Below are 12942 nucleotides of genomic sequence, written 5' to 3' on the forward strand. Positions count from 1 at the left end.
CCGGGCCGGGCCGGGCCATGGCGGCGCGGCGGCTGCTGCTGGCGGCGCTCGGCGCCGCGCTCGGTGAGTGCGGGGCCCGCGGCTCGCTCCGTCCGCACCGGCGGCTCGGTCCGCCCGCCGCGCCCCGCCCAACCGCTCTCTCCTAGCAGGTCTCTTCGCCTCGGCGGGGAAGATGAAGATCGTGGAGGAGCCGAATACGTTCGGGTAGGTGGCCGCGCGCTGGCCGTGTCGTGGCGCGGTCCAGCCGCGCCCGGCGGGGTCGGGTCTGTCCCGCTGTGCCCGCTCCGGCCCCTCTCCTCCTCCTCCCGGGATGGGGCTCCGGGCCGGGGCCGCAGAGCCCCGCCTTGGCAGCGGCTGTCAGCGATGGGACACGGGGGGAGCACGGCCAGGAGCATAACCCAGCATTAAACCTTTAACTTTCCTTCTTTTGAAAGGTTGAATAACCCATTCTTGCCTCAAACAAATAGGCTGCAGCCAAAGATGGCCCCATCTGCAGTATCAGGTATATGCGACCGTTACTTTTCTTTTCTTTATATATATTTTTCTTTTTTTTTTTTTTTTTGGTCCAGTTTTCATCATTTAGCAGCAGTTGTTTGCAGTGCAAATAGTATATTTCGACTTTATGCACACAAAACCGAATTTTGCATGTGTTTTTATAAGCATCATGGAAAAGAAGCATGGACAAATACATTTCATTGTGGTCCTGAAGGATTAAAACCTAGATTAACTTCACTGGTGGTTCTAGGTCCCAGTGCTGTTAATACTAGTTTTTTGACAGGAGTATCCGTATGTTTTTTCTGTGTTTTTCTAGCCTGTCACAGATCCTTTGGACCCACAGTAAACACTTTTTTTTTTTTTTTTTTTTTTTTTTTTTTTTTTTTCCATGACACAATCCTCAATATCATTGAGATTATCTTGTAAAAGTCATCCCATCATCTGGTAGTACTCAATACCCAAAAATAGTTTAAAAAAAATGTCCTAAGAGTGGTCTTGGAGCCAGTCAGAGGGGCTCACTTTCACACACAGCCTAGGTGTTGCAACATAAATACACTTCTCAAGCAAAATAAACAGGAATGTAAAGAATTCCAGGCCATCTACAGAGGAGAGCAGATAAACACTGAAGGCAAAGACTAAGCAAAAGGGAATAGCTCTTGTCTCTCTGCAAACCTTATGCACAAACTTAAACCTTGTTCAGATTCAAGAAAGGATTTTTGATATGACAGCACTGAATGTGATCATGCTTAATGTTTTCTGTCGTGTTTTATAAACTCAAGTGTATAATTCTGCATGTACTGGATGTGAAATATGAATAGTTAGAAATGGGATTAGTAATAGAATGCTGAATGGGGAGATGCCAAAAGTAGCAGGAAAAAAGGACAGCACACCAGAAATCCATTCTTTGTTGTGGGATCTTACATGTAGCCAAATATTGGGAATGTATATGGAATGTGAACCTAGGCCATGGAACCCTGCCTTGCACAATTATTTCTTTAGCATGGAAACTGTACTTGTTCTTTTCTTCTACAGAACAGTTGGAGTAATAGTTCTGGTAATTCCTCTTCTACAGCATCTGCCCTGGAAAGGGAGACATGAGTTTAATGCATTCCTCATGGACATTCACATTTTCATCTGCGGGGAGAGCATCTTAATCACTGAGACACAGATTTCATGTAGTAGAGGAGCAAACGCTTTGGTCAGGCCCATCTCTAGAATGAAATGCAAGATCATACAGTCAGAAAAACATTTGGGAAAGGGAACGTGCCTGTAACCGAGTGGTTAAAGCATTCTGGAGGGCATGACTCTGGTAGTCTGACCTTTGTTTGTAGGATTGCTTGTCTAGATACTTGGAAAAAGCACCTGCACAATCCTGACAGTGGGGGATTAAGAATCCAGGATGGGGTTTTACTTTATATGCTTTGTAATATCTTTTCTTCTTTCCTCATAAATATTTAGTAATCCCAAGAAAAAATTCCTTACACAAGAGATACTGAAATACTCCTTTACCACATAGTCCAGAACTTTTCACCTTCTTTTTAATGACAAGTTACCTGTCTTGGATTCCTTTGATAGCAGTTCTTGTAGTCAGTACTACAAGAATAGAATTGCAACTGCTAACCTCCAAGTGTTTATTTTTACACAGGTTTCTCATTTTTGTTGTTGAAAGAGGCTTATTTCACTACCTAGTGAGAATAAAAAACGTTAAAGAACATAATGCAAACCAGTATAGTGCTAGCGAGAACTTACAGTAATTCTTATGGAAGATAAAAATTTCCTTATGTACAGCAGAAAACTAAATTTGTCACATACTCCTTGTAGTTTTGTCACTGCAGTAGCTTGCTTAAATTTAACCAAAACATTATTTTTCCTTTATGTCATGTTGTGATGTTTTTAGGCCCTGCACATCTCTTTAGGCTTGCTGGCAAGTGTTTCAGTTTTGTGGAATCCACGTGAGTAATGGATTTGGATATTTGTTTATGAACTTACTAGGAATTAACTAGTTTTTTATTCCAGTCTGAAACCTTTCTTACTTTCTGTTTCTTTTCTCTCCTTTTTAAGGTACAAGTATGAGTTTTGTCCTTTCCATAATGTCACTCAGCATGAGCAGACTTTTCGATGGAATGCCTATAGTGGGATTTTAGGGTGAGGCATTTAGACCTTTTATATTTTAGCTGTGTTGTCAGCAGGCCACTTCATAGATTGAAAAAAGGAGACAGTTTTAAAATTCAGATTCTTCCAATGATCAGCATAGGTCATGGTAGTTTCTAGGCCGTTTTACATAAAAACACCCTGTCTTGAAAAATTCAGATTTTTGTGTTGTTGCTGATAAATACTAATCTCCTATTTTAGCTGGAGACTGATCAATAACCAATGGCAACTGGAAGTGTGATATGTTCATGCGAGAAATTCAATAATGTCTAACTACAGTTTATATTAACACAGATTTCATGTCCATTAACTATTTGGAGTTTACGTTAAATACAAAAATTACAAATGAAAAGAGTGCTTTATAGGCATAAATGGTTGTTAAACATTATAAAAGTTATAAAACCCTCAGTGTAAACCCCCCCAAAAAAGTGCCCTGAAGTATTTAAAGACCCTGGATCATAATACCACCAGATCATAACACCTAAAATAAATCTAAGTGTAAACCAGACCATTGCTTTTCAAGATATTTTGTATGTAGGTGTCTCTTTTTTTTCCTGTGTGCAAAATGGTAAGCCAGTCTGTGAGGAAACTGGTACATCACCATGCTGAGGGTATAATTTGCTTTAGGATTGGCAGAAGCAGACTAGGTTTTGTAGGAGCCCTCACCAGCACTAAAAATCCTGCAAACAAACTTGAGTTGCACAGGGTACTTAGCCTCATGGAATTTGTTGTGGGATTGATGTATAAACTGCATTTTACTGGACTTAAACACACAATTTCTAAGTGCAAATGGTTTGCAAACTGAAATTTGATCCAAAACTCTGCCCTCAAAAAGTGCTTTTAAAGTGTCCTATATAGCAACCTGGATAATAAACTACACTACTTCTGAGGTGCTGGCTGTAGGAAATGGAAATACCAAGACAAGAAAAACGAAGTATATACACTTAAATTGAACATGGTATAAGGGTATTGTTGGTTTTCTTCCTGAGGGTTCATCTTTTTCTGTCCAGTAACTTTAAACAAAATAGTGTCCTCTTTTTTCAGAATCTGGCATGAATGGGAAATTGAGAACAACACATTTGTTGGAATGTGGATGAGGGAAGGAGACTCCTGCGAAACTAAGAGCAGACAGACAAAGGTATAATAACTTAGACTATGCTAATTCAGACAGCATGACTCTGCATACACTTGTTAGACTACAAACTAAAACATTGCTACCCTGAAGAAGTCATTATTTAAGCTGTGATAGAAAACATAAAGATGAATTCCTGCGGGAACTATGTGAATGACTGGAGGAGGAAAGCTAGAATCAGGATAAAATTTTGAAGACATTTACTTATGTTTTCTCATTGGTTACTTACAACTCTTTTTCCTTGATAGGGTGGTATAATTACTACTCTAGAAATACAGTACAGTGCATTGTAATTTGTGTCAGGCAAAATAAAGAAGAGCTTTTTGTTGAATTCGAGATGCCAGCCTACTAAAAACATCCAGGCAAAAGGAGGGAAAAGAATTAGGCAGTTAACAATAGCATGCTGAGAAGCTAAGCATGGTGTTAGAACAAGCACTAGCAGCATTTCAAGAAAGATTTTGAGGTGATAGAGCATGCCTACAGGAGGGCACTGTAGCTGTGAAAGGGTCTGGAGCACAAGCCTGATGAGTAGCACCTGTCAACCAGCATCTCCAGGTGTTTTTCCATCAGGCAGCTTTCCAGCTGTTCTTGCTCAAGCCTGGAACAGTGCATGGGTTTGTAATGGCACAAGTGCAGCACCCAGCACTTCACCTTGTCGAATCTCTTGCGATTAGCTGTCAACTTGGTTGCCATATCCTGGCCAAGGTGAAAATGTTATGCTCTAAGCAGGAGGTGCCTGCTTAACATCTTTATTTCCCATAGATGCTGCAGAAAGAATTCATATTCTTGTATGACCTTTGGTATTGTAATTATAATCTTTCACTGGCATTTCATTCTGAAGAGAGAAAATATTGGTGCTGCAGATCTAGAGATGAAAACAATTCTCTGCAGTCTGGATGTGTCTTGTATTCTTAAATTAGCACATTGGTCAGAAATAAAAATTAAGAAAATTGTGTTTATGTTAGATGAGATTCTAAAGGGTGTCCTATTCAATGTCCCTTTTACTCTCATTCTTGCTGGAAATACGGTACTTAGTATTCAAAGGAACAATGTTTGGTGGGGAGAATCATTTCCCATTAGAGAAAACAATTTTCACATTTGATAAAATAAATGGACAGTGTGCTTGCTATGGTGCCTTTTCTGTCAGAAAAAATAAAAAGAGGCACTGGAAGCTTTGACATGGCAGTATGTACAGAAATGCATCTACTGACATTGGAACACAGCAAATTGATCATGAGTGATAGTATTGTTTCATGTAGACCCTTTTTGCTCATCTTTGTTTTTACTGATGTTTAGGTTCATCTTGTTTGTGGAAAGAGCAATAAATTGGCTGATGTGTCTGAGCCAAGTACTTGTGTTTACTCTCTGACATTTGAGACTCCTCTCGTGTGCCATCCCCACTCACTTTTAGGTAAGATTTAAAAATACTTTGTGGAACAGCTGGCATAGTATGCAATCCTTAGAGTGTCCATTTTTAGGTTGAGTTAGTACCTTAATATAAATTAGTATTAAATGTTAACATATAATATGAAGTGTTTTTTAAATCCCAGTCATTATAACACATAGGTGTTTCTCAAATAACCACTGCCAGTGTAGACCCAGTGAATGATTTTTTTTTTTCCTTTTCTTGGACTGTAGAAATAAGCCCTATAGTATCTGCCCATTCGCTTACATTACAAAAACGCTCAGTTAGAATTACATTGAGCAAAGGAACATAAGGCCTTGTATCTGGAAATAAGAAAAATTTCTGGTGGTTCTTCAGAAACTTTAAACGTGTGAAGCACAATTTAAGTGTAACCCCAGCTCTCAAAAGCAGTAAAGACTGTGTTCTGTATAGAAACACTGAGTTCTTAAAACAAATATTCTTGCATGATACTAGAGCAGGAATTAACTAATGCAGGACAGTGCTCTTGGTTTTTACATGGTTTGACTTCCATTTTTCAGTTTATCCAACTCTGACTGAAGCACTGCAAAGGAAGTGGGATGAAGCAGAGCAGCTTCTGTACGATGAACTAATAACCGACCAGGTTTATTGATTTTTTTCCAGCTCTATTTGGTAAAAAAGCAATTACTGTCAAATAGCCAAACCTAGCTACTGTACTTTCTCCTTTCAGATTAGATGCATTTATTCTGCAGTTGGCAAATAGTAATTTTCATGTACTGTAACTACTGTATGAACTGGTAATGAAGCTTGAGGACTTGGAATGGCAAGTGCAAATTACAAGCAGAGATAAGAGTTGAATAGATTGATGGGTCACCTTTTGGAAACTTTCTTTTTTAGGGCTACAAAAACATTCTAAAAGAGATTTTTGAGGAAGCAGGACTTCTAAAAGCAACAGAAGAAAACAAAGTTGAAAAACAGAGTAAGAAAATAACTCTGGAATTTGAAACAGTGGAAAAGTGCAGTCAGGTATAGAGCATAATATTTACAATGTGGAATTGCCACCTTTTTACTGTATGACATTATCAGTGGGGGAGCATTATGTAATCACCTTTGGTATTCAGCTGAATCACTCCATGGGATTATCTTTTCTGGTGTCAATATGTAACAGCCTACATAGAGTGTGATTTGGTATCTTTATTATAGACCTTAAGTCAAAAACAATCTAGCAAAAATGAATGCCCAGTAAGAAGATGGGGATTATGAAGGAGTTAGTGTATATGCTTGGGTTATGAACACCTTGTAGGTACTTCTGGGGAATATCAGTCTGGAGACAGGAAGGAATTACTCATGAGGATAATGCCTAACCAACCTCGAGAATGTTGACACTTCTCTCTGTGGGTAATTACCCAGACTTGTGTAAGAATGTGTTGGCTGTTGCACAAGCAAAAGGCAGAATGGCTGTACTCATTTCTGAATGCTCTTGTGTATACGAACAGTTCTTCTGCAACAGTATTGGAATGGGGAAGATAGAGGCAGAAGGTGTGCTCAGCCTAAAAGAGTACAACCTCACCATGAGAAAAAGAGCGTGGAAGGGAATTTGTTCATTATAATGCAGAGAAGCAGTTGCTGTTGTCTTTATTTGCAAAATGTCGCAAAAACAAAATACCATGTAGTAATTCATGAATATAACCAAATAAAACCATGGTTAAGCTGAATATACTTTAATATAAAGATCACCATTTTGATATCATAGGAGGTGGGACCGTCATGATTTTTTCCCCCGCTCATTAACAATACAGTATTTATTAATTTTTACTTCTTTTTTTTTTTTTTTTTTTTTCTGGCTTCATCATAGCCTAATTGACATAAATTGGCTGGTTTGGTAACCACAGATTCTTAAATACTTAATCTTTTGCTCTATCTTTATTCATGTAAACACCAAAACACTACAAAAAATAGGGGCTTCTCTGAGATTTCAGATATGGGCTTTGAGTCGCAAAAGAACTAAGCAATCCCTGTCTGTCAGTTAACAGAAACTGCCGTGAAGAACATGAAGTTACTAGGTCAAGAGCTGAGGAGTTGACAAATTGCCACACTGCAGAATGATGATCATTTTAAAATAAGGATAGTCCTGAAGCAAACTTTAGATTTCGTTCTATGATAAAATGCTAGTTGCAGAACAGATTTGAAATAGTTTCAGAAAGCATTCCTAATTTTTACTCTTGGGCTTGAAAAAAGTTGGTTCCTCTTTGGGCAACACAGACATGTATCTTTTTCTAAAATTTGCTGTGTTCATGGAACAAGCATTTTAAGATCTAAAAAGCCAAAAGGTGTAACAGCTGTGCACAGAGGCATTTTTTTCATAAAGCTCTCAATTTAGGTATGTATTTGAAAAGTGGGAGAACTATTTTAATGTATTTTCTTTCTTAGGAATACAAGCAACTTTCTGAAGAAATAAAAAAACTGAGAGCTTTACTGCATCAGCATGGTATTGCATACAAAGGAAATTCTGGTGAGTTTTTTTATTAAAATTCTTTTCCATTTTTGTCTGCTCAGAACGTGAATACCCCAATGTTGTTTTCAGTTACAGCAACAGTTAAATAATCTGGAATATATGGAGGTAAAATTCAGTAGACAAAGTTTTAAATAAGTACTTAGGTTTTGATTCCTATGCACAAGGACTTAATTTGTCCTCAAAAACCTGTTGATGTCTTGAAATTCTAGCTTTATATAAAGTTTGACTGCTCCTGTAACTGAAGTTTGCCTCTACTCCTTAAGGTGCCAATTTAAAACAACAAAACAAAGAACCTTTGAGCTAGTTAAATTAGCTCAAAATTAGTGACACACTTATTTTTTTTTCTTTTTTGCTTTGAGAAACTTTTCTAGGAAAAAACTCATATAAAAATCTTGTAGAACGTGTTATCTGCACATTTAAACTATTAACAGTGTAATTTGCACAGTATTTCTGCCTGTTTGGTAGTTCTTTCAATATTGCAGTAGTTTTTTTAATTATTGCTGATTAGCACTGTATAATCAAAAGCATAATTCAGTTTACTGTAGATAACTTATTTCAAAATTATTTAGTGAATTCTGTGACAAAAACGTTGGTGTTTAAAAGCCAAAATAACTGATGTCTTATCAAAAAATTAAATTTTACAGCTGGAAATACCGGTGTTGAGTATGTAAGTCACCAACCAGCAACTGCAGTGGCATCAGTTGTTAATGGGTCAAAGGATGATGAGCACTTGCATGGCGACACAGGAATTTGGAATTACACTGTATGAAGACACTTGGGCGGTACAGAATTTAAATTAAACTGAACATGTGTTATGCCAAAAAGATGGTTTACCTTCTTGTGAGTATTATTGACTTTCTGAATTTCTGCGCTAAAGCAAATAGAGTGTAGTAGAGTGAGGGCACATCATAATGAGAATAGTTGGTTAGTTTCTGACAACATTTGTTACACTTCTTTGCCAAGACCGATATTTGACAGGAATTTACAGATTCTGTGTGTCTAGTCCCAGCTTTTGCTATTTTTGTTGATCAAGTGTGGCAGAAGTTGGAGTAAATACAAACCAGCTCAAGACCAGTGCTACAAGGTGTTCTGATAAAGGTACTAAATACAATATTAAGAACATGTTATTTCATCTATATGCTAAAGAGTTTTCTGGGCACACTTAAACAGAAAAAAACCACATTTTCTGCCACAGCAGTGCAGAACACACCACTCCACCCACTCGTGTTCAAAGGCTGATGTAGTCTTTGGCTGTTAGGTTAGATGGAAGTTGGTCGGAATCAGACAGAAAGGTGCGCAGTGAAATATAACAGAATTGTTACAAAAGCATAGTTGTGTTGATGGAATACCTGGCAACTCTTGGTACGTAATATGGAATAAAACGGACTCTTCCACCACAAACTGTAGAAGCATCACTGTAGCAGTCGGTGAAGGCCAAGCCTGCCATGTGCGGCCGCTGTGCCGCCTCCTGTAGCGCAGGTCGGGACCCCCCAGCCCCGGGTCCCCTTGTCCTCACGGCAGCCACTGCGCTGAGCCGCAGCCCAGCTTTTGGAAGCTCACGGGAGACGTGGGATGATCTGGGCGCTGGCGGTGAGGAGGAGGCTGGGGCAGAGCAGGGGCGGTGAGGATGGACGGGCAGCAGGATGCTCCGTGAGCCCTCGGCGCCGCTCAGGTGTGTCTTTGCCGGGCACAGCCAGCCCTGTGTCTGCCAGGCCTCGGCGGGACCCAGAGGGCACAGCAGGCGTGGATTGGGAGGGTGGGGGGCACGTTCACTTCAGCGGTGTTATAAATGTATAGAATAAAATTGGCTTTTCACAAGATGTGTGCTGTATGATTAATAACATTGTGGTAAGGATATAAGATATAAGGTTGTTATTTCTGCTATTAGGAAAGAAAATTAAGCATAGTAGTAGTAGTTGATATAAGTATGCCTAAACTGTCTGTTTGGTTGGGGTAACATCCAGTGAACATGTAAAGAAGACTCTGCTATTGATATGCCAACTATCAGCATCTCCCATCTGAAGAAAGTGTGGACCAAAGCCCAAGCTGGAGGTGATAATGAAGACACAGCCACGAAACACACATGCTCTGAAAAGGCGGATCCAAAGAGGGACCATGCAAAACAGCTCCTAAAATATGGAAACTAGTTTACGGAAAAATATAAATATTCAACAAACTGATGCAATAGAAAGGGTATTTAAAGAATGTCTCTGATATGGCAAAATGTGGACTTGGCTAAGTGCCAACCTGGCCAGCCGTATTTTGCTTTTTTATCTCCTCATTGTCTTAATTTTTTAATTAAATCTATCTCTTAAAATTTACCAAAAAAGTGAACCTCGTTTTTCACAGGCAGCAAGGCCAGGCCGCGGTTTTGGAGCATTAGCCTGTCAATGGGGAGCGGGGCGTTGGTGAAGGTGCTGCCTCTCAGTGTGCTGGGCACGGGCCTGTTGCCATCGTGTGTGTGCAAGGAAAAAACGGAGGTCGACGAGTGACTGGAAGCAGTTTTCTCTGGCCGGATCTTGGACTCAGATATGGCCCAAGAAAGCAAAGCTCCCCTTCAGCTGCACAGAGAACTGAGCGTGGGAGCACGGCTGCCGTGAGGGAGCTGACCAAAGTTTGCTGGCATTCAGCTGGTTAAATTCTGTACTGACACTGTAATAAAAAGACCTGTTTTTCTAGTTTTTGTGCAGCCTTACCTTGCAAGATTGATTTCTTCATGCTGCTTTCTGTGCTGGTCTTGCCCGAGTAATTTACGCTGGTAGGAAAAAGTGTAGTTTCTGGATTGTGCAGGTAGGAATGAACAGGATGTATTGCAAATCAACTTGAATTTAAGGTAATAGACATAGATATGAATATACAAGATAATTCGTAATGCTAAATATAAACATCAAAATCATAAATATAAAAAACATTGAAATACAGCCTAAAATTAAGGGGTTTTTGTTTTCAGTTTGGTTGATGGCAGGGCTCTTGGAGTTGTGGTTGGGGGTCTTTTGGAGCATTTATTTTAGAGGATGTTTGGAAGGGCATTTTTGGCCACGTTCTTTTTTACCTCCGCTCTGCGTGTGCCCGGGGTGTGCGGCAGTGCTGCCGCCGTGTGGACACAGAGCGGTACTGCAGCTCTCCTCCCGCCAGTCCCCGACGCGCGTAGCAGTCCTGAGCTCAGTTCGGATGGAGTGCTGCCGCTGTGTGGACAGAGAGCGGTACTGCAGCTCTCCCCCACCCGTCAGTCCCCGACGCGCGTGGCAGTCCTGAGCTGAGCTCCGATGAAGCTCTGCCACCGTGTGGACACAGAGCGGTACTGCAGCGCCTCAAGTCCCTGGCCGAGGTGTGCGGCAGTGCTGCCGCCGTGTGGACAGAGAGCGGTACTGCAGTTCTCGCCCCTGCCGGTCCCCAGCGCGCCCCCAAACCGCGGGCTGTGAGCTCGGGGCAACGCTGCCGCCCCACCTTACAAAGCTGGCGGCAAAAAGGGTGGGGAAAAAAAAAAAAGCCTATCTTTCCTCCACTTGGAACAGGTGAGAGATGGAAACAAACCCCAAAGGATTTTCTGCTGATTGATTATACGTGACTTTTGTTGGGAATTCTCTGCGAAATCTGATCAATTGCTCCTTAATGTGGCCACGAGGGCTGTTGACCATGCCAGGCCAGATGTGCAGTCGTGCGGTGCCAGAACGAGAACCTTTGAAATGGAAACTAGGATTTATTCAATTGACTCACGACTGGGTGCTGTGCCCAGGTCCTTTGTACAGATACTGTACAGGGAAAAAACAGAATTGCACATTCCGGGTGAAAAGTATTGAATTTTCGGGAAAGGGGTAAATAAAAACAAGATGCAGATGGGAGAATTGTTTCTACGTGTAACTATTCTTATCCTAAAGGAGCCATCGGCTCTGTACCAAGACCTGAGTTCAAAATTTTATTTCTATAAAAACCCCCAAGCCCTTCAAAGGCTACAGTTTGTGTCATGTAGAATTACTAGCGGCTGACATGAGGAAATCTGTGGTTGGGGGTACTTTGGGGCATTTATTTTAGAGGATGTTTGGAAGGGCATTTTTGGCCACGTTCTTTTTTGCCTCCGCTCCGTGCCTGTGCCCGGGGTGTGCGGCAGTGCTGCCGCCGTGCGAACACAGAGCGGTACTGCAGCTCCCCCCGAACCGAGCCGAGCTGAACTGAACTGGTCCGAGTGCAGCCGAACCGGGCCGAGCTGCACCGAGCCCAGCCGAGCCCCGCCGCCCGCTCTCGTGCCCGTTAATTAGCGCCAGTGCGGTCACTGCCTAGTGAGCTCCTGCCGCACCCTGTGCTCCCGTTCGTGTCCGTGCGATGGCTGGCGGGACTCGGCAGCAGGAAAACACCGAACTTTGTGTGTTTAACGTGAGGCGCCTCCGCCTCCCCGTGCGGCTGCGAGGACCGGCACGCCAAAAGACTAGAGACTGACGCTGGCGGACCGGAACTGCCCCCGCCCTCCCTGAACCATAGAGAAAGAGGCTGGAGGACCGGAAATCCACTCCGGCACGCCCAAAGAGCATAGAGATGGAGGCTGGAGGACCGGAACTGCCCCCGCCCTGCCGGGACCATAGAGAGGAGGCGGCTGGCAGGACCGGAAAGCCGCTCCGGCACTCCAGTAGCATAGAGACACAGGCTGGAGACAGGTCCCGGCTGTTGCCGCGTGAGGACTCTCACCTTGGGCGGCTGGGTGGATTTTCACTCTTTTGGTTTAAAGAAAAAGCAAAATAAGCCCAGGAAGTAAAATTGATGCATTGATTTCATGCACAAGGGGTAAATTGGTGAGCACGGGGAAATGATGTTCCAGCAGGCGGATCACAGGGTGGAAAACGCCTTCACCGACAACTGTGGCCCTCAGAGCCACACTGGGCCCCGCGGGCTGGCTGCACCTCGGCGGGAAGGGCTGGATCCTCTTTGAGCTGCTCTTCAATACAAATAGGAATCCTACAGCTCTGCTGCCAGATAAAGTGATCTCAAAATTGGAGTCTCGGGGAGGGTTTCGAGATTTAAGTTGTTTAAAGTCCTTGGCTCTCTAAAAAGCCTCAAGTCCCGTCAGTTTAAAAAAAAAAAAAAAAAAAAAAAAAAGGCTTCAAGGCCTTGTTTTCAAGTTTTCAAGTTTCTCGTGTTGTTTAATATTTCAACATTTTCTCCGTTCCCAGCCGAGGTCCAAACAGCAACTGAGACATGAGGCGACTGCCCACCGATGGGGCATCACCTTACATTGATATAAATAATTACATGTCAATTATTTACATTTTTATA

The 12942-nt window shown here is 42.0% G+C and overlaps 1 protein-coding gene across 4 annotated transcripts; it reads left to right on the top strand.

Annotated features, from left to right (window-relative positions):
- Nucleotides 1-10: 10 nt before the first annotated feature.
- Nucleotides 11-10335, top strand: GNPTG (N-acetylglucosamine-1-phosphate transferase subunit gamma). 4 transcript variants are annotated; one of them, XR_014591174.1, is made up of 12 exons: nt 15-63; nt 147-204; nt 435-502; nt 2393-2447; nt 2557-2640; nt 3691-3784; nt 5075-5189; nt 5723-5805; nt 6060-6188; nt 7593-7674; nt 8322-8517; nt 9642-10320. XR_014591174.1 is itself a non-coding variant. In XM_083872340.1 (11 exons), the coding sequence occupies exons 1-11, from the start codon at nt 18-20 to the stop codon at nt 8444-8446; spliced, it is 936 nt and encodes a 311-aa protein (XP_083728466.1). In that variant the 5' UTR covers nt 11-17; the 3' UTR covers nt 8447-10330. The 4 variants fall into 4 exon arrangements, 3 of the variants coding, with proteins under 3 accessions (XP_083728466.1, XP_083728465.1, XP_083728467.1); XM_083872340.1 differs by having other exon boundaries at nt 11-63; nt 150-204; nt 8322-10330; XM_083872339.1 differs by having other exon boundaries at nt 8322-10331.
- The last annotated feature ends 2607 nt before the right edge of the window (nt 10336-12942 follow it).

This window comes from Zosterops lateralis (genome assembly GCF_965231275.1).
Source record: "Zosterops lateralis genome assembly, chromosome: 15".
Classification (NCBI taxonomy): Eukaryota; Metazoa; Chordata; class Aves; order Passeriformes; family Zosteropidae; genus Zosterops; species Zosterops lateralis.